This window comes from Physeter macrocephalus, chromosome 20, assembly GCF_002837175.3.
Source record: "Physeter macrocephalus isolate SW-GA chromosome 20, ASM283717v5, whole genome shotgun sequence".
NCBI lineage: Eukaryota > Metazoa > Chordata > Mammalia > Artiodactyla > Physeteridae > Physeter > Physeter macrocephalus.
The window spans coordinates 67,535,230-67,553,293 of record NC_041233.1 but is presented as its reverse complement, the minus strand read 5'-3'; the positions used below and the strand labels follow the sequence as shown (position 1 = coordinate 67,553,293).

The window sequence follows — 18,064 nt, the reverse complement described above, 5'->3', positions numbered from 1 at the left end:
GAGTACAAAATACTAGGGGCTCCACCGAATAACAACAACGTCTGCTGAGTCCTACTTTTCACTGGTGGAATAATTCACAACGTACCTGGGGCAAAGGGTTACTGGAAAGTCTTCTCCAGACAGAGGCAGATTTGAAACAGCACAGCTACAAAGATGCGATATGGCTTGTGGACCACATACACACACACAAGTTATCTGCAAGGGCTAACCACAAGAAAGGGAGCAAGGGAAGAATGGAAATGATAGAACCAAGCGACACCAGCTTCCATGGAGAGAAGGCCCCAGAGCCAGACTTGAATGCCCCAACAGCGGGTTTCAAAAACCTCCCCTTGAAGGGTTAACCCAGAAGCAGAGGACTCAAGAAGTTTCGGCACCATTAGTTACACCATGAGGTCCATCCATCCTGGCCAGGCCAGGCAGACAGACGAAAATCGTATTAGTCTGCTCTCCCTCCACTACTGCACTCTGTTGGCATCAGTTCAGCTCTGAGTCTATATTAGTCCGTGATTTGTTTAGCCTTTGGATTTAAGAGAATGGAAGTACTACGTGAGCAGGAAACAGGACACTCATCAGAAGCTGGGATCCGTCGCCTTTCCCTCCCAGCACTTCCAGTGTCATGTATCAACAAGTCCGAGAGAAATCAACATTTCAGAACAATCAGGTCAAAAGTGATATTCTTAGCACCACTTAACATGATTTTGATCCACCGGAAACAACTCTCTGGCTGTCACACAGCCTCCTCTCCTATCTCACCCCCCTTAATTCTTCCCATTCACGTTCTGTCACCTCGTGTGACTCCCAATTTAAGACCCCTCCTGAAGCAAAAAACAGTAGCCAAGCCAGGGGGTCTGTGTGCCCATCATGCCTGATCAAGATGCTCTTAAGAAAAAAACACAGGCTTCTTTCTCCTTCTTTCCCTATCTTTAAATCATTTTAGCAGCACTTCTTCTGCTCGTTTCTTCTTTGCTTCCCACCTCCCCCGAAGAATCAACCACAACCACACCGCCATCATCATCACCTAGGTCAGGGGGAGGGGTGGAGAATAAGAGACACAAGAGACCTACACATTGACAAATCAAGCTTTGGGATCTCTTGCATGTCCTACCTGAATTGCAATCTGGTGTTCAATCGTTTTGTACGCAGAGTAATGTGTGCTCCCGGACTGAAAATGGAGCTGTAGAAAGAAACCAAATCAAAGCGTTCTGCTTATGTCACAAACTACAAGAAAACATCTTAAGCAGTTTATGAAGAGCAGACAAACCTTCCTAGATTGAACTGCAGCCTTGGCATTCAATCAAGACCTCTGTATTTTTATTTGTTGCTATAAATAAGATGCTCATAATAATCTAAAGTTTAAAAAAAAAAGCACCTATTCAATAAGCAAAAGGGGGGGTGGAAGGGGCCAGGAGCAAGGATCAATGACATGAAAAGGAAAGGCGGACGCCCATTAAGACATAAAGGAAGACAGTGTGCTGAGCAAGATGCTGCAGAAAAATTAACTGTGTGCTGCAAACATCATCAGAATTGCGACACGTAGGCAAGAGGGAAAGACTGGGAGAGAAAGGATGTGAGAAGCCACAAGACTGCAAAGGTACAAGCCCCCCCAGAATTCTAAGAACTAGGCTCTCACCCTCAAACACCATTCTATTTTGGGGAAAACAAATGTGGCAGGCAGAATTCAGGGGCCACTCGACGCCTTATACATTCTTTCGCAATGACTAAGCTATCAGTCCCAGGACAGCTCAGGACAGCTCTGCAGCCCGCACGCACTCTAGGAATCCACACTTCCCCAAAGAAGGAGCCAACCAGTGCCAAAGACCCACTGAGTTTTCTAAAGACCACCTATTTGGGGGCCCCTGGGTGAAGGTACATCCCTGGTTCACCCAGACTCTCCACAGCAGGAGGCTAAAGTCTCTCCTGGGCCTTTCCCTCTGAAGCCCTATAGATCTACCATCAAAGAAATGGGTAGCCCCAAATAAAAAGGAATACCAAGAGGTCTCTCCAAATTCTTCTTTTCCCAAATAGTACTTATTAATCTTGGGCTCCTACCAATTGGGAAAACAAACACCATCTGCTGACTTATTTTATAAACAATACAACAAACACTAAAAGGTCTCAACAATATCTGAAAATTCATTTTAATTGGCCATAAACGAACAAATGATGAAGAATCACACCGTCCTATGAAATCACTGCCCATCTCCCTCGCAGCAATAGGCAAATCAGTTACGTTTCGGAACACAGATCTGCATTACTATAGCAAACTATTGCCATTACTACCACTGTACGATTACTATTACCAGAACCTTCCTGTATAGCAGTTCTTTAGACCCCATTATTTTGTATCTTGCTCCTTGCAAGAAAAATTATTCAGTTTATACAGGTTTTTATTTGGGGGGGAAAAAAAAGAAATTCACATAAGAACTTCTGAACCAACTCAAACTAAACGCAACCCAGTAGTAATGAAATTTTTTAAATAGCCTAAATGCACACTGATCATGGGATAAGGCTGTACTGTTCCCAGTTGGGGATATAGTGGGTTCTGAGATCACTGCATCTGCCCCAAGTGAACAAACAAAAACACACTGCCTGTATATATATTAGGAGTCTGCTTGCTCCGAAACATAACACTAATCAAAGTTAAAAGGGGGGCACAATAAAGGTGGGCCAAAAATATATATATTCCTTTACCTGTCAAAGCAGAGTAATGAATCACACTCCCTAAAACAACAAAAGATAAAGGCTGAGCCACTGAGATAAGCCCCCCTACGCACACAGCACTCCCCCCCTGCACACACACACTCAGGAGCAGTTCATCCAAAGTGAGTCACTGAAAAAGACAGATGAATTTGCCCCCTTGGCCCCCCTGTCCTTTTTGTGAAAACTGCCAGTCAGTAAGCGGAGATCGCACTAATTACTGTGACAATTCTGCATTGTGTTAAAACAACTTTTGTGCGAGGGATAGGTTCCTCTGCGAGTTTGGAATTCTTGGCTGAGAGCAGGTCTTGTGGGGGGGCGGGGGGCCTCCCCTGCTCAGGAGAGAAGGCAACACTAAAACCTCGTCCCCCTTTTCAGCCGGTTTATGCTGCGATTTTCCAAATGCCTGATTCAGAGCTTAATGGAAACTTGTCCAAGCTTTTCTTCCCACAAACCTTGCGGAGCCCTAAGGCAATCTTGCACTCAGGGTAACCAAAGAAATCTCCTATCATCAATTAAAATCGAATGGACACACCTGATAACTAAGTATACGTCGTGGAAACAAAATTTCATATAATCACGGCCTTCTGAATAAATTAATGAAACTGTGGCTAATCCAAATTCAATTTCCATTTGTCCGGTTCCACACTTAATCCTCAAGTTCATCAACACCCAAACAACAACACAACCCCAGAGAGAATGCTACAATTAAGACAGTAAAAACGCAGCTGCAAGGTCCTTAAGAATCTGGTAGGACAAGGTTAATTTCACCTTCATACACACCAATCTAACATCCCCAAGTAATGCAACTCCCCTCCTCAGGTATCCAGGCACACAGAATAACCGCCACCAGCTCATAAATCCACACAGTACAAGCTCCAATCAGCTCTTCACTCCCAGCCAGTACCCACTGTGTTGGAGAGATTTTGAGCTTAAACTTTCCCCCCAGCAACAGCAACGAAGACTTACAATTTTCTCGTTTCTCCTTTGGGTTCCCACCCCCTCTTTTCCCAAATACTCTTTTCTAAAACACACCCTTTAAATACTGCTTTTTCCATCCCTGTAAAACACAGAGATGCCTTGTTCATTATAGTCTAGCTTTTTAAGACAAAGATAAAATACAAGGACTCAGTAAAAACTTGGCGTTCTAAACTGGAACAATAATTTATTTATATCTCCGTAAAAAGCTAGAAGAAAGAACAAGAGAGGGTTGGCCCTTTGTGCTTTTGTTTGTTTGTTTGCTTTTGGAAGATGAGGGGCGCTTGAGAGATCTTAGGTGGCGATCTAAGGCTCATCTGAGTCCAAGAACCAGGTTCCCCCAGGCCTGGACTCTTGGGACCAGCCCTGCTCTTGGCCACCTGCAGCACTGCGCGTCATTTCCGCATCCAGCAACTGTGGCTCTTGTACCCTGGGTCCGCAACACACCCTCAACGTGGTTCTCCCCTGCCCCGCCCCTCCCCGGGAATCCTGAAGCAGCACCAAATGAAAACTCCAAGGTACTTCTCATGTCATGCCTTCCTGTGAAACTCTCAACAAAACAAACCTTCCCTTCCTGTGTGCTTGTTTACAGTGGCCAAGCCCACCCAACCACCCATTCGAACACCTCCTGGTGACCCAGCCCCCTCTGGTCCAGAGGAAGAGCCATGGAGATGCAGTGGTGATCAGCACAGCCTTGCCTACATTTTCCAGCAATTCAAAAACCAACATTTTACGATCAACCACCTCCCTTATCAAGAAATCCTATCTTGATTTCTCTCATTTCATTTCTAATCACTACTCCTGGCCCTAAATTTGATGTTTCAGATACAAGACATCAGAGATACCCAGAGATGGGAGAAAAGGGAAACAGCTTTTTCAATCACAGAGATCTCATCCTCAAAGGCGACTAAAAAACTTGAAACACTACATTGGGTTTCAAACTTCCAGTAGGATGAAGATTAATTTTGTATGCCTATTCATTCCACTAAATTGGGAAGGGTGGGGAGCATTTGCTTTATTTCCAGTTTTATGAATCACCAAGCTTTCTATTTAAAAAAAAAAAAAAAAAGAAGAAGAAGAAGAAATTCAGATTCATTTCCTAAACGGTTTTGGTTTGGGGGATTTTTTGGTCCACCTTCCTCTCCCCTGCAGCTACCACAGTGAGGCACTTGAAGTTTAATTTCCATGTCATTAGCATAAAAGGCAGAATAGAGGCTTAAATATCTAAGACTTTTTCTTAAGTCACCAGTCACTTTGCAGGACAGAGACAGCACCCCCAGCCCTATGCTGGGAGCCTCTTACATTTAGTGGGAAATAAACTTCTGACCAGGCCTTTGGGTGCCTGCCCGCCCCCTTAAAAGATGCCAAGGGGACTTCTAACTTCCACAAGGAAGGCTAAACCAGCACTAACTGCTAGGTATGGAGGCTTAAACATTCCTGCAAAGATCCAGACACGGAACATCTGTACCCTCCTACAACAACAACTTAACAAAGGCAACCCCTTTTCACTTCCTGGCATTCTCCTTCAGAAATTCTGCTGCAACAGAACACATGCCTTTAGACACAGGAACAATCTCTCCTACTGTCTCAACGTTCCATCAAATGTCTATTTACCCTCATTAATTTTTTCTTTTCTTTTCCTCAACCTGAAACCATCAGCTATGAGTCAGAGAACGATCATTAACTTTTACAGCTTTCACACACATCCACCTACTCACATTTGGGGAAAGAAGTATTGACTTGCAACACTGCCTGAGACCAAAATCCTCTAAGAAGAAAAAAAAGGGTGGGGGGGGGAATCACTTCAATAAAGTTATATCTATAGGTCTATGCGGGGATGCTACATTCATTGTTTTTCCACTTTGTGCTGCAGTCTCTTGCCAAAAAAAAAAGAAAGAAAGAAAGAAGTTGAAGTCGAACATGGTTATGGTGATGGGCATTTTTTGATTGGTTTTTTTGAGGGAAAATTAGATGATTTTCTTTAAACATCAAAACATAATTACATTTCTTAAACTGTTTGGGGGAGGGGAGAATAAAGTGAAGCAAGTTTCCTGCTCTTGTCCAAAACACATTTCCAGCATATAAAAACACGTGGGCTAAAGTGCTGAGACATGTTCCTAACACAGCATTTTTCATTAAAAGTTGCTACACTAACACTCTTAAAATGATGCCCCATCATTACTCCACTTAGCAGTCACAGCCCTGCAACTCATAACGAATTAATTTGCATTAATGTGGGTTTCATGTGTCCTTCCCTGGGTATGCCATTGTGATTCAGGCTTAATAAAACTGACACGACAATAACATAGTGCCTTTTATTTCACTTTCCCAAACCAACCAACCCACCCAAAGACCCACACAAAACCTCTCGATTTTTTAAGCATTTTGCTAATATATTTAGTACATCATAATTGGTCCAGCACGCAAGAACCTAGTTATCTTCTCAGTAAATATTTATAGCATCACTCTTTCCCATTCATTCTGCATTTTCTTAGAGAATCTCACTGTAGCCTACATCTGCAATTCATTGACTTTACAATTTACCACATGTTGGGATGGGAGAGGTCTTAGCTCCATTTGAATCACTACACAAATATGCAAGTGATTTATCGGTTTCAAACTAAAGACTGCAAGAGAAGGACTCCACTTTTCCTGAACATTACTTCTTCTGGCAGACCATGAACAATTACAGTTCGTACTAATTAAGCTCTGTAAATGTGCTGTGCCTTACTAATGTCTACCAGGCCTCAAATTTATTTTCATGATGCCAAACTTTAGCAAGCAATTTTAACTCCTTCAGAGCTGATCCCACTAATAACCATTCCTTCCCCCTGTAGATCGAGCTGTTTGGGGTTACTTCATGACCAAAAAAAAAAAAAAAAAAAGAAAGAAAACGAATAAAATATTACAGACGAATTACCAGCCTGAAATCAGATGTGCCCAAGGAAGAAAAAACCTATCCTGGGAAAACCGAAGAACACCAGGGCTGATAACCCGTTCAAAGATCCCACAGCCCCATCTTTGTAATGAGCTGTTAAGGGATTCATATCTGTCCCTGAGGGCTAGTAAGTTTCTGCATTCCATTGATTAGAAAATAAAACCTTTCAGTCTCTGTCTTGAAGTCTGGGTTGGATGGAAGGAAGGATCCGGCCAGCAAGGACAGCGCGATCAGCTCCTACCCCCCTCAACAGTTACCCACACACCTCAGAATCCCACTCCCCCTTTACCAGGTGGTCAGTTTGTAACACACACACTAGAAAGCCCACTTTTTTAAGAATGAATTAAAATCAGGAGGATAACTGGCCTTCTCTGTTACATCGGGGTCTTGACCACAGATGCCCCATCCCCAGCTCCTCACACAATAACTTACATGAAATACTATCTGCTGCTGGATAGAGGTCTTTGGGTGAAAACTGGATTGGGACCAGTTTTTACTGAGCAGAGCCATACAGCTGTTAATAGCCACCCCCCACCCATGGTATTCCTACCTCTCCTAAGAAACTTCTAATCCCTAATTTCAATCAAGCCATTTCCTCAAGCCCAAATCTCTGTCCCACCTTCTTACACTTTTCTAATCTTTCTCAGGCAAGCATTTATTCTTCCTCCCCTGCTACTTTTCTGTGCTTCCTTCCCCAGATACCAGTGCACTTTCCCCAAACGAATGGCCTTCCCACTCCCAAGGTAAATCTGGATGTTTTTTTCTCATCTACTAATTCTTTTAATCAACTCTCCTCACTCTGTGGCACTTTTTTTTTAAACCCTCACGTTAACTAGCGCACTCTGCAATGTGTGTACTTTCCCTTCCAGCTCAGTGGTGAACATCGTATAAATTAAAGACCCGTCTCCCGTATCAGGTTTCTTTAAGTACTCTGGGAAATATGCACAATATAGGCAAGAGGGTCTCAAAAAAAAAAAAAAGCAAGAAAGAAAGGAAAAAGGGAGAAGCCAGAAGAAAAGGAAAAAAGATGCAAACACCTAGAGCAACTTTGCTTTTGAAAAAAGGCATTTGTGCCGAGCCCCTCCCACCCACCCAACTGAATTTCCATTACTGAAAGTGCTCTTTATAAATGTGTGTAACAATAGCCTGGAGGAAAAGTACAAGTCAGCTGCCAAAGGAGGAGGGGGTGTCTGTCTCAGTAAGCTCAGATTGTAGGCTTGGGGGTCAGAGGAGGGGAGAGGGCAGCTTTTGCGAAGGGCTCTCCACACCCCACCCCCATCTCATTGCTTATAATTAGTGAGAGAAATCTGAGCTACTGCCAGTGTCTGCGGACCTTGAATATTATAAGGCCAACGTGGCGTCAAATATCTTAACATTCATAAGTGTTATGGGCTGTAAAGAAAGCCTGTGGATTTATGACCCGGTGGCGCTTGCCAGCAAAGGACTGGGGCACATTTCTTTCAGCAGACCTGTTGAGGTACAAGTTTGCCTTTGGTTGTAAAATTAACCATTTCCTTCACAAAGGGACTCAATTATAAGTCAGAGTTGAAGATTTACTTACACAGTTGCCAATATCCACTCCCAGAAGAAACTCAGACTCCCACAACACACACCCCCTTCAGAAATAAAAGCCTCAAGAATTTGATTCACCCGGCTCCTTCTCAAAACTTCTGAAATGTGTCACACCTCGAAACAGTTATAAATGTGGTTAAAGATATTATCTAATTCCACTCACCAAGACTCAAAAGCTTACACCTACTTCCCTGGAAAGTGCTTATTTATTTGGCAACGCCATGGTTTAAAAAAACAAAAAAGGAGTAAATCACTCCTTGCCTGAAGTTTGGTCCCTTCCCCCAATATAATGTCATCCATTTCCTATGTAGGAGAGAGCCCCTGCTAAATCCAGGTCGCCTCAGACTTAACTGCCAATAAACCAACTTCCACAGGACTTCCAGACAGCTGGGGAAAAGGTCCTCGGAGTTTCAGTCATGGTCCAGAAACACAGGTCCACACAAAAATTTGCAGCTGTCCTTTCTCTGCAGTGCATTTTTAATGTGATTCGGGGGCCCCTGTTGTGAAACATATGACAAAATGTAAAATCCTCTTAGATACCTTCTAGTTTACCCCCTGTGCATGTGTAAGAGAAGCTGCACCAACATTTCTCCACCAAGAAATCTAGGCGCTTTTCGTATGCACGCAGGCACCTCGTGGGATGAGAGGAGGCATTCAAAACCTGGAAAGACTTCTGCTGTAGTCTTTAAAAGCACAGCCTCTGGTGCAACTATTAAAATGCTGGTTTTCTAAAGCAAATATTTTTTTAATAGCGTGCAGAACTGCAGTTATCCTGCGCTGCTAACAGAACAGCATTCTTGATCTGCCAGCCCCCGGAAACCTTCCTGTAACTTTTTCACAGCTTGCTAAGAAACAGAAAGCTGACCAGCTTCCAGCATGGACCCTAAATGAAATCCGTATCAGTAAAATTAAAATCAAGGTGGAAAACTCCTAGCCAGAGCCGGGATTGTTTTCCTCCAAATCTTTTCGCAATCAGATAGGGGGCATCAGTGAAAGCTACTTCCCTTCAGCAGTCAAAAGTTTCCAAAAACACTTCTTCCAGATAAACACTCTAGGCTCCCGACTGCCTCATAGTTTGTTTCTGGGGTTTCAGAAAGCTTTCATTTCAACAAACTGCAAAGCACTGGCATATTAAATTTATAATCATTAAAATATGACTTACTGGGTGAACATTGAGCCCATAATCCAAACTGCAGACATTAAACCCCAACCTATAAAGATTAGCACGGAATTAATGCTTTGCATTGAGACTGAAATCTAAACATGTTTGCCATAAATATTTCTGAAGGAGATGAAAGACAATTAGCATAAATACCAAAGAAGGGCAAGAACACCTGTTCTTTTTCAGGGCGATAAGCATTTTATTGTTCTCTATTTAAAATGTAATGACCTGTGTAATTACAGTAATATTACATTGTTATGTAGGGGCTTGGAATGTCACACTTTGAAAAGTGTTGTCAAAACAATCAGGGGTGAAGGTGGGGGGTAGGAAGACAAAGTGGAAGGACCACCATTAACCCTTCACACTCCGAGGTCTAAATCTTTTGTATTAGAAAGGATTATGCTGTTTGAGCGAGGAGAAAACATCCATTTTTCACCAGGCAGAAAGAGAAGTTGCTGTCCGGCTAAATAAAACCCCAATGAATAGGCCCCTCTTGGTTTCCTTTAAATGCTGGATTCCAAGTTCAAAAATGAATTCAAGATGCTGCTTATTTATTTGTTCAACCTAGTAGCAAACAGCTTCAGCTGAAAAGCAAATAACTTTGGATCAAAGAAGATGGGAAAGCTCTAATAATCAACCCCTTAAAAAGAATTTCAAACCTAACTGGAATTTCGGCCACCATATCCCATATTCTCATTTGGCAAGAGGGGAAAAAGAAACGTAAAACTACTCTTTCCTATCTACTTTAATATGGTAACAGTATTCTTATCTTTGGTATATACAAATGTTACCACAATTCTAATATTTGCAGTTCTATCACCTCCCATCTACTCAACCAGACCTCTCACTTTAATGCTTTTTTCTATTCGAATCTTTTTAAAAGCTGTTCCTATTACTGTATCAAAGGCTAAATTAATGTGATGCAGAAATCTTTTGTCATTTTAAAATAAAATTATTACTATCAAGCTTTATGGCGACTCCAGCAATTAAAGCATTATTCTTGAGATAAAATATTATTCATCATAAGCCCGTTTAATGATACTCCTTAATTCTTTACGTTCTTAAAAAGAAAAGCAGAAATCAGGAATCCAAAGAGTTTGCTTTTTAAAGGATGCAACTGCTTACAGGTACACTCATAAGTTAACAGAAAATGTACCAAAAGAACACCACCACCAAGGAGGGTCCGGAAGAGAATAGAACATACAGCTAATTTGTCTTTACACCTTGCCCTCAAAAACACACTCTATGAAGCACTAAGAATTTCAGATGAGCATGAAAAGACCGCTATCTTGCCTATAGATTCCTTCGGCAGCTGTATCAAATCTGGAATTGCAAGCCGGCCCTCTGATCGAAGAGGTCAGGAGTGACACACAACAGCCTCTCAGCCTCATTTCCATGGCTCTACTTACCGGCTTAAATAACCTTAATTCTGGAGCACATCAGCTAACCCAGGTAACAGATAGGAGGAAGGGCCTGTGCACACTAAAGATGTCTGTTGGTGTTTGACACGCAAATACTAAAACTGCCTCCTGACTTCAGAAATGTCTTCTCAGACTCCATCTGATGTCACAGCATCAGGCCACCCGCTATGTCCACAATTAAAATAACTAGACGCCGGGTATTCCTACAATGCCCACAAAGGGAACGGGTTGTTGGGAGCCATCCTTTTCGCACCGGAAAATCATTTATTTACCTTTAACAATTTCCCTGTTTCCTAATTACAGCGCAACACAACTGTTGGAGTTTCAGGAGATCCTGCGGCAACACTGCCAGCGGTCACAGACAGGAGTTTGCAAAGACTCAAGAAGGCCAGCAAGCCCACCATCAAAGCTCAATATTCAGATGGCCTTTCAGATGGTATTATTTTAAAATAATACCAGAGAGGCTTCCATCGTAGGGGGAGGGGAGGAGAGTAAGAAATTCTCAGGGTTACTTTGGAATGTCGCTTGGTCAGCTTGGTTATTACACAAACTCTCCGATTCTGAGCCGAATACTCCCGGTTCAGGATGCCCACAGGCTCCCAAGAAAAATACAACGTAACCGGACTGTTTCCCCTACAGCTGCAACCCCACTGCCCGGCCCCCGCCGCCTGAAAATGCTGGCCCTGCAGGAGGAGGTCGGGCTGAAACGCTCTCCCAGCTTCCCAAGCATGCAGAAGCCTGGGCGCGCGGGAGGGGGAGGGAGGGTAATAATTATTTCTCCTTCCTAGCCATAAAAAATGACCAGTCTAGCATGCCCCTGCCATTTTTGCCAGGGCCCAAAAAAACAAGTCAAACCTGATAGTTAATATTTTAATGCTTAAAAACACTTGTAGATCTGATCGACTCCCGTCCGGCAAGCCCTCGGCCATTAGCACCGAATCCACGGCTGCTGAACAGTGGGTGCACTATTTCAAATTGCTATCTCGAGTTACCGAAAAAGAAAAGAAAACAGAAGTAGTGAGTGTAAATAAGAGGTAGGGGGACCAAACCAGAGAGGGTGCAAAATGACAATCCCGAGAAACCGGGCACAAACGTTTAGAGATTGTGTCTAGAGATTCGTAATCCAGGATTTTTAGAGGAGGGTGGGATGGGGGGAGGGGGTTCAAGGCGAGGGCAGGGGGCAGAGGCCTGTCGGGGAAGAGGGTGAGCCTTATTCACAAATGTCACGGGGGGGCGCAGGACGCACGCCGCGGGAAGCGCCCCCCCCGGAGCCTGGCACCCCGCGCAGCCCTGGAGCCCCCAAAGTTGGGTGGCCCGCGATCAGCAGCCCAATCCCTTGAAGGAAAGGAGCCCTCGGCGTCCCTCACCCTCTATACACCCTTGGGCCCCGCACAACCTGGTCTCTGGCCCCCCAAGGCCCACTGAGGGCCTTCTCGGAAGCTGGCGAGCGCAGATCCCGCTATAAATCCCAAGGTACCAAAATTCCCTAGAAATACATCAAGTCCGCTCGGAGGAGGCCATCCCGGCTGCATACAAACCAAAACCCGCGGCCACAGGGGCCTCTCCACCCCGCGCGGCCCAGGAGAGCCCGCAGCCAGCGCGCCGGGCAGCCGAGCCCGCCACGGCGCCCAGGGCGCCCGCGGCCCTGCGGGGTGGCCCCAGAAAAGGAAGCCCAGAGCCCCCAAGTTTGCACTGGGACCAGTCTTGGAAGCGTGACCTTCCAGGGGAAAAGGGAAGGAGGGCTGAGAGCCAGCCACCGCCACTAGAAAGCTAAACAAATAAGCGGCCGAAAGAGAAAGGCGAGGCGCTTCTCCAAGGCCCCGGGCTCCGCGCGCCCGCTAATTCTCAAGTCCAACGCCTGGAGCACAATCCACTCTACCCCGCGCGTCGGGCGCAGCCCATTCACTCAGTCCCCGGCAGCGGCAGCCAAGGGGTTAACCGGGGAAAGCCCAAGACGCCACAGAAGAGGGAAGGAAAAGAGGGAGAGAGAGAAAAGAAAGAGCCACACAGTCATCTTCCCAGGGTGAAGAGACAAACACCACCACCAAAGGGGGCGGGGGGAATCAGAGCTTAAAAAAAAAGTTCTTCTGATTCACCCCTAACCAACAAAGCCCTGCTTGGAAAGAAAACTCTCCCCAACATCACGAGGCAACAAACTGAAAGCAAGAACATGGCGAAGTGCAAACAAATCCAGTCCACAAAAGGCAGAAAAGTTTGGAGAGTTTCGGGCTGCCTGGGCCACGAGAGGGGGAGGGGAGGCGGGGAGGGGAGGAGGCGGGGAGGGAGGGGAGAGGGAGGGAGGGGGCAGGGCAGGGGCCGCATGCGGGGCCGGGCGGGAGGCAAGGGCGGGCGGCAGCGGGCGGGGGCCGCGCGCGGAGGCACTTACGGTTCGGGCGGTGGGCGAGAGCGATCCGTTGGGGAGGTAGGGGCTCGTCAGGTCGGGGATCATGATGAAAGGGTAGCCGGGATACGGTGGCCCCTTAAAGAGCCCTCCATCTTGCCTCTTGGCCGCTAACATGGCGGGGCAGCGAGGGGACGGCGGCGGCCGCGCGGAGCGGGAGAGAGCGAGAAGAAACTTTTTAGAAAGTGCCCCAAGTGGCTGGGCGCCCCGGCCGGGCCGACGCAAGGCCCGGCCGAGCGGGGCGCGGGGCCCGGGCGCGCGGGGCGGCGGGCCCGGGGGACAGCTCCCGGCAGCTGCGGGGCGCGCGGGGCGTACTCACCTTCTTCCAAACTTTCCCGGGATTTATCTCGGAAACTTTCGGAGCGAGGCGGAGGCCGTCTTTCCGCCTTCCCGGAGGGGTGGAGGTGGGGAGGGCGAGGGGCAAACGCCACGCAGAGGGGGGAGAAGGGGGAGAAAAAGAATCAGCGAGGTGGGGGGGTTTGGGATGGGAGAGAAAAACAGGGTTACAAGTTTTTGCAATGGTGGCACCACACGCACACGCCGCCCGCCCGGCCCCGCGGCGCCCCGCCGCCGCCCCCAGCCCCGATTTCTCCCCTTTAAGCAACATTTGCCAAGCCCAGGAAATAGATTAAGAACCCCACCAGCCCGAGGGGCTTTTCCTACCTCGGAATCGGAGGAGCTGTTTTGATTCGTTTCTGATTCATTGACTAGAGACGATTTGACATCAGCTAAATCCCTCTCTGCCGAGGAGTTTTCGGAGCTTTTCTCCTCTTGCTCGCCCTCGTCTTTGAAGGAAATCAGTTCGTCGTTGGCGCCTAGGTCATCTCCTCCACCGCCGTTCAGCTGCGGCATTTTTTTCACCCACCAGCAGCAATTTTGGAAGAAAAATGAAGGAGAAAGAAAAGCCAAAAAAAAAAAAAAAAACCCAAAAAGTTTTGCCCCCCCCAGAAAAATACTGCAAGAAAAAGACGAGTCCAAGGTGAACTTTTTTCTGCTTTGGGGTCTTTTTCTCCTGGGGAGGGGAAAGAGGGAGGAGGGGAGGGGAAGGGGGGGAGATCTTCTGCACGCGTGAGTTTGGGTTTCTTTTTTCTCTCGTTCCCAAGGATCCGATCAATGTGCAAAAAAATAATAAATAAAAAAGGGGGGTAAAAAAAAACACACACCAACAACAACAAGAAGTCAGATATAAAGAGCAAAGGGGGGGGAAGCCGAAGATACAGGAGGAGCTCGTGCCGCTCGGATTTGAGTGAGTTGAAGTTAGACTGAGAGCTTTTCAGTTCAAAGGCGGCGCTGATTGACAGATAGAAAAAGGGGGATCGAAATCCGGAGGAACGGAGTAGTCTGGGAGCGGAGATTATTGACAGGGAGAGAGGAACACACTCGCTTAATGAGATGCCGGGGGGCGGGGCCGGCCCGGTGACGTCTGCATAAATAAACAGCCGGGGTGGGCGGGGCGGGGGTGGCTAACAATGATCCTTTCGGGCGCCGGGAGAGGGAGGAGGGAGACGAGGAGGAGGAGAGGGGCGGGGGAGGTGGGGAGAGACGGAGGGAGGAGTGTGGCGCGGGGGGGGAGGGGGGGGGCGTCAGAAAGACAATGCGGAGTAGGAGAGGAGGGGAAGGGGGTGGCGACAGCGTCAGGAATCCGAGCCGAGGAAGGCGGAAGGAAAGCCCACTTGGGGGGCGGGGATGGGGTGAGGCCCAGAAAAAGTGCACTTTAGAAATATTAGAAATAAGTCTTAAGGAAGGGGGAAAGGTGGAGAGTATTGTGGGGAAGGGGTGCGGGCTGGTGCTTAGTGGTTAAGCCAGCAATGAAATCGGCCACCCTTGGGCGGGATATAAGAGAAGTGGTCAAAAAGAGAGATCAACCCTCCACTTTCAGAGAGCTTGGGGAAGTGGAGGACTGGGCAAAGTTCCTGGTTATTTGCAATGAAAGAAACTATTAACCCACGAGGTCTTCCCTCCCCTTTCTTGTTTATTAATAGTGAATCATTTCATTAAATCTTAAGTCTCACTAGAATAAATATGCCAAGATGACTTTTTATCCAAAAAACAATCAAATACTGTAGTGTTTGTCAAGGGCATTAAAAATATCCTTAAGGAGAAATACATGATTCTTTTCAATGTAGAGTGTTGTTTCTTTTTTTTTTTTTTTTTTTTTTAAACTGACTTTGGAGGTGGTAGGAAATAAGCTAAGATTCAAAGTCCTTTCTGACTTTGGAGGTGAAAAGTTTGGGCGTTAACACCGCCAGGGAAAATAAAACTGAAAGTTCACCAACCCTTGGTATCAGTGGGTCTGGAGTCATTCTGGAAGGGGTTCTGAAATGAAATCCCCAAAAGACTGACCAAATAATCAAGATGTAGATGGTGGCAGGAAATTGCTAACCCAGCTGATGCTGGAAGACCTCTGGGAGGAGAGGAAAACCTGAGGTTTGAGACAGGTATTTGTTGATTTTTAGGCTCTCTCCTGGGGAGCAGATTGATTTGCTACAAAATGGGGAAGAAAATTATGTCGAAGGGGGAAAGGCCTGGGTCCCAAAACACGGTGTCCCTAGAAAATGGAGCAAGAACACTCATTTTCTTGCAAATATCCAATGAGAAGTGGACTGGAATCTACAACATGAAAGGGGACAAAAAGAACCAGAAAAAAAGAAGTCAATAAGAACTAGCAAATTGTCTTTTAGGAGCAGTGTTGGTCTGGAGTCCATGATGAACTAAATTATTTCACCCATCCCTTAAAAAAACATCTCACCTGCTTTTCAGCTGGCCCATCAGCACCTAAAGCTTTCCAAAAGAAAGCAAATATAAATGTAATATTTAGAGAGTTTGGGTTTTCAGCAAGCAAAACTGTTTTATAGGCTAAGGTCTCAGAAAGAAGACTACTAAAAATGATGATACCAAGATTGACAAGGCCAATGCATTCCCTTGCACTGGAAAAAAATTCATAACCACATTTGCACACTAAAGAGTAAGATGTGGGCAAAATAAAAATGTGGTGGGGGCGTGGGGGAGGGCTATGGAGGAGAATCACTGTAACTCCCAGCTTTAATATGAATCAGAAAATCAGAAGTAGAGTGAGAAGGAGCATGAAAAGAAGTAAAACAAATGTGTACCTTTAATCAGACAGGATTGCATAGGATACAAAGCACAGGGCTAATTAGTCTCAGCAGGTAGGACTAACCTTCAGACTTCATAAATAAATAAGGCGGGCACAGTTTCTAAGAGGGTGAGTGGAGACAGAAAGGTGATTATTTCAAGACACCAAGTAAAAACATGAAGAATGAAATGCTTCACTGTTAAATCCATGTACAAATGGATTTAACAGTGTCCTTTTTTTAGGTCTTTTCACTTGGTTGCCTTTAGATTTACACATTTAGCAAATGACCATAGCTTTTCACACTTGCTAATTGTCACCTGTATACTTAGGTGCCTGAGTCTGTGTATGGCGTAGACTTTCCTAAGGCCTGTTTTAAAGACTTATTTACTTAAACGGGAACACATTTATAGTAACTCAATTTTGTGGCAATTTCTTTGTCCTGTGCAGTGGTTCTTTTATTTTAGTCTAAAGCTGATCTGAATTAAATTGGATACTGAGATCTTCTATGTCCCTTATAGGACTTACCTGGATAATGAAAGCTCATAAATATACTGAATTGAAATTTTAAAGAATGTACTTATTGTTTTTAATGTCCTGGCCTGCGTTTTTATCATATGTAAATATTAAGGGCTTTCGGCCGATGATTAGTAACCTCATCCATTTTGGCATATCCTTATATTTCTCATTCAAAGGAAACTCTTGAATCCTTCCTTCTTTAAATCTCTGATTTAATTAAGCAATTAAAAGTTATTCCATGATAGCCCATGTGCCACATTTAATTCTGTTGCTTTGTGCCATAAACAGGCTTGGGGAGACCAGCAAGATCTCAGAGGGTCAATTACCCCTGAGTCTCTGAAAGGGCTTCAGGTGGGATAGGGGAGAAGTGGGGGGAGGGTGTGAAATTGAAATTGGCAAAAAGCAAGGTAATACAATTTTTTTTTAAAAAAAGGTCAGGTTGGCCCACAACCTGGACATGTAGTTTGTAGATTTGCTGTGAAATTTTAAACAACAGTTGGCTTGTGTCCCGGTGTTGAGGCTACTTCTCTCTCTAGATACTGATGACTGACTCCTAGTTTATAGGACCAAGAGTTCTGCCCAAATAGCAGGGGTTCTAAACACAGGGAGGAAACCAGACCAGTTCTGACTTTAGCCTGAGCCACGGAGTTTTGCATATTGGGGCATATGCTCAGGTTGGAGGAGAAGCTGGGACCTTTTCCCGTGGAGGACTTTCCCGGGGCCAGACCAGGTCCTGAGCTGTAAGTAGACTGTCCCTCAACCCTCCTTGCTTTCTCCTCCTCCTCATCCACTGCCCTTCTGCTTCTTCACGTCTCTGTTTTCTCCTCCCTTTCAGCCATCCCTCTATTAAATCTCTGTGGACCTGTGCTGATATTAGCAATCTGCATTTTAACCTCAAATATTAAGTGAATAGGTTACCTCTCCCATGGGTACTTCCTTGTTCATCCCTATTGGAGAGCGTGAAAAGGAAGTTTCAGTTTATATAAATCACTTTTAAGGCATCAGTTCCCTACTGGGGGGCGTTATGGCAGAGTGCTAGATGTCCTCTGAAATATGGGACTGTGCTTGAAGGAATATGGCAGAAACAGGCTGGCCATTGGCCTTGTTACCTATGGCCCCTTTGTCCTGTCTCACCTGACAGGTGAGGTGTTTGGACTGGATAGTTTCTTAGGTCCTTTCTAACATTCAGAAAATCCATGATTCCATAGTTTCAGCCCACACCCCAGTTATGCTAAGAGGCTCACCAGCACAGCAGCAAAAGGGACAAACTATATTGGAAGTTTGG

At 45.6% G+C, this 18,064-nt stretch overlaps 1 protein-coding gene across 29 annotated transcripts in view; it reads right to left on the bottom strand.

The window, feature by feature from the left end:
* TCF7L2 (transcription factor 7 like 2) overlaps positions 1-14,535 on the bottom strand; it is a 206,969-nt gene extending 192,434 nt beyond the window's left edge. For 18 of the 29 annotated variants that reach the window (XM_024121314.2, XM_024121316.2, XM_028482066.1 and 15 more), the window contains exons 1-4: positions 13,833-14,535; positions 13,489-13,555; positions 13,155-13,279; positions 1,106-1,174 (exon numbers count right to left, since the gene is read on the bottom strand). In XM_024121314.2, coding sequence (XP_023977082.1) covers positions 1,106-1,174; positions 13,155-13,279; positions 13,489-13,555; positions 13,833-14,021 — 450 coding nt within the window. In that variant the 5' untranslated portion in view covers positions 14,022-14,535. The remainder of the gene's footprint in view (positions 1-1,105; positions 1,175-13,154; positions 13,280-13,488; positions 13,556-13,832) is intronic. The other 11 variants (XM_024121317.2, XM_028482067.1, XM_028482072.1 and 8 more) reach the window with 1 other exon arrangement.
* Between the last annotated feature and the right edge of the window lie 3,529 nt (positions 14,536-18,064).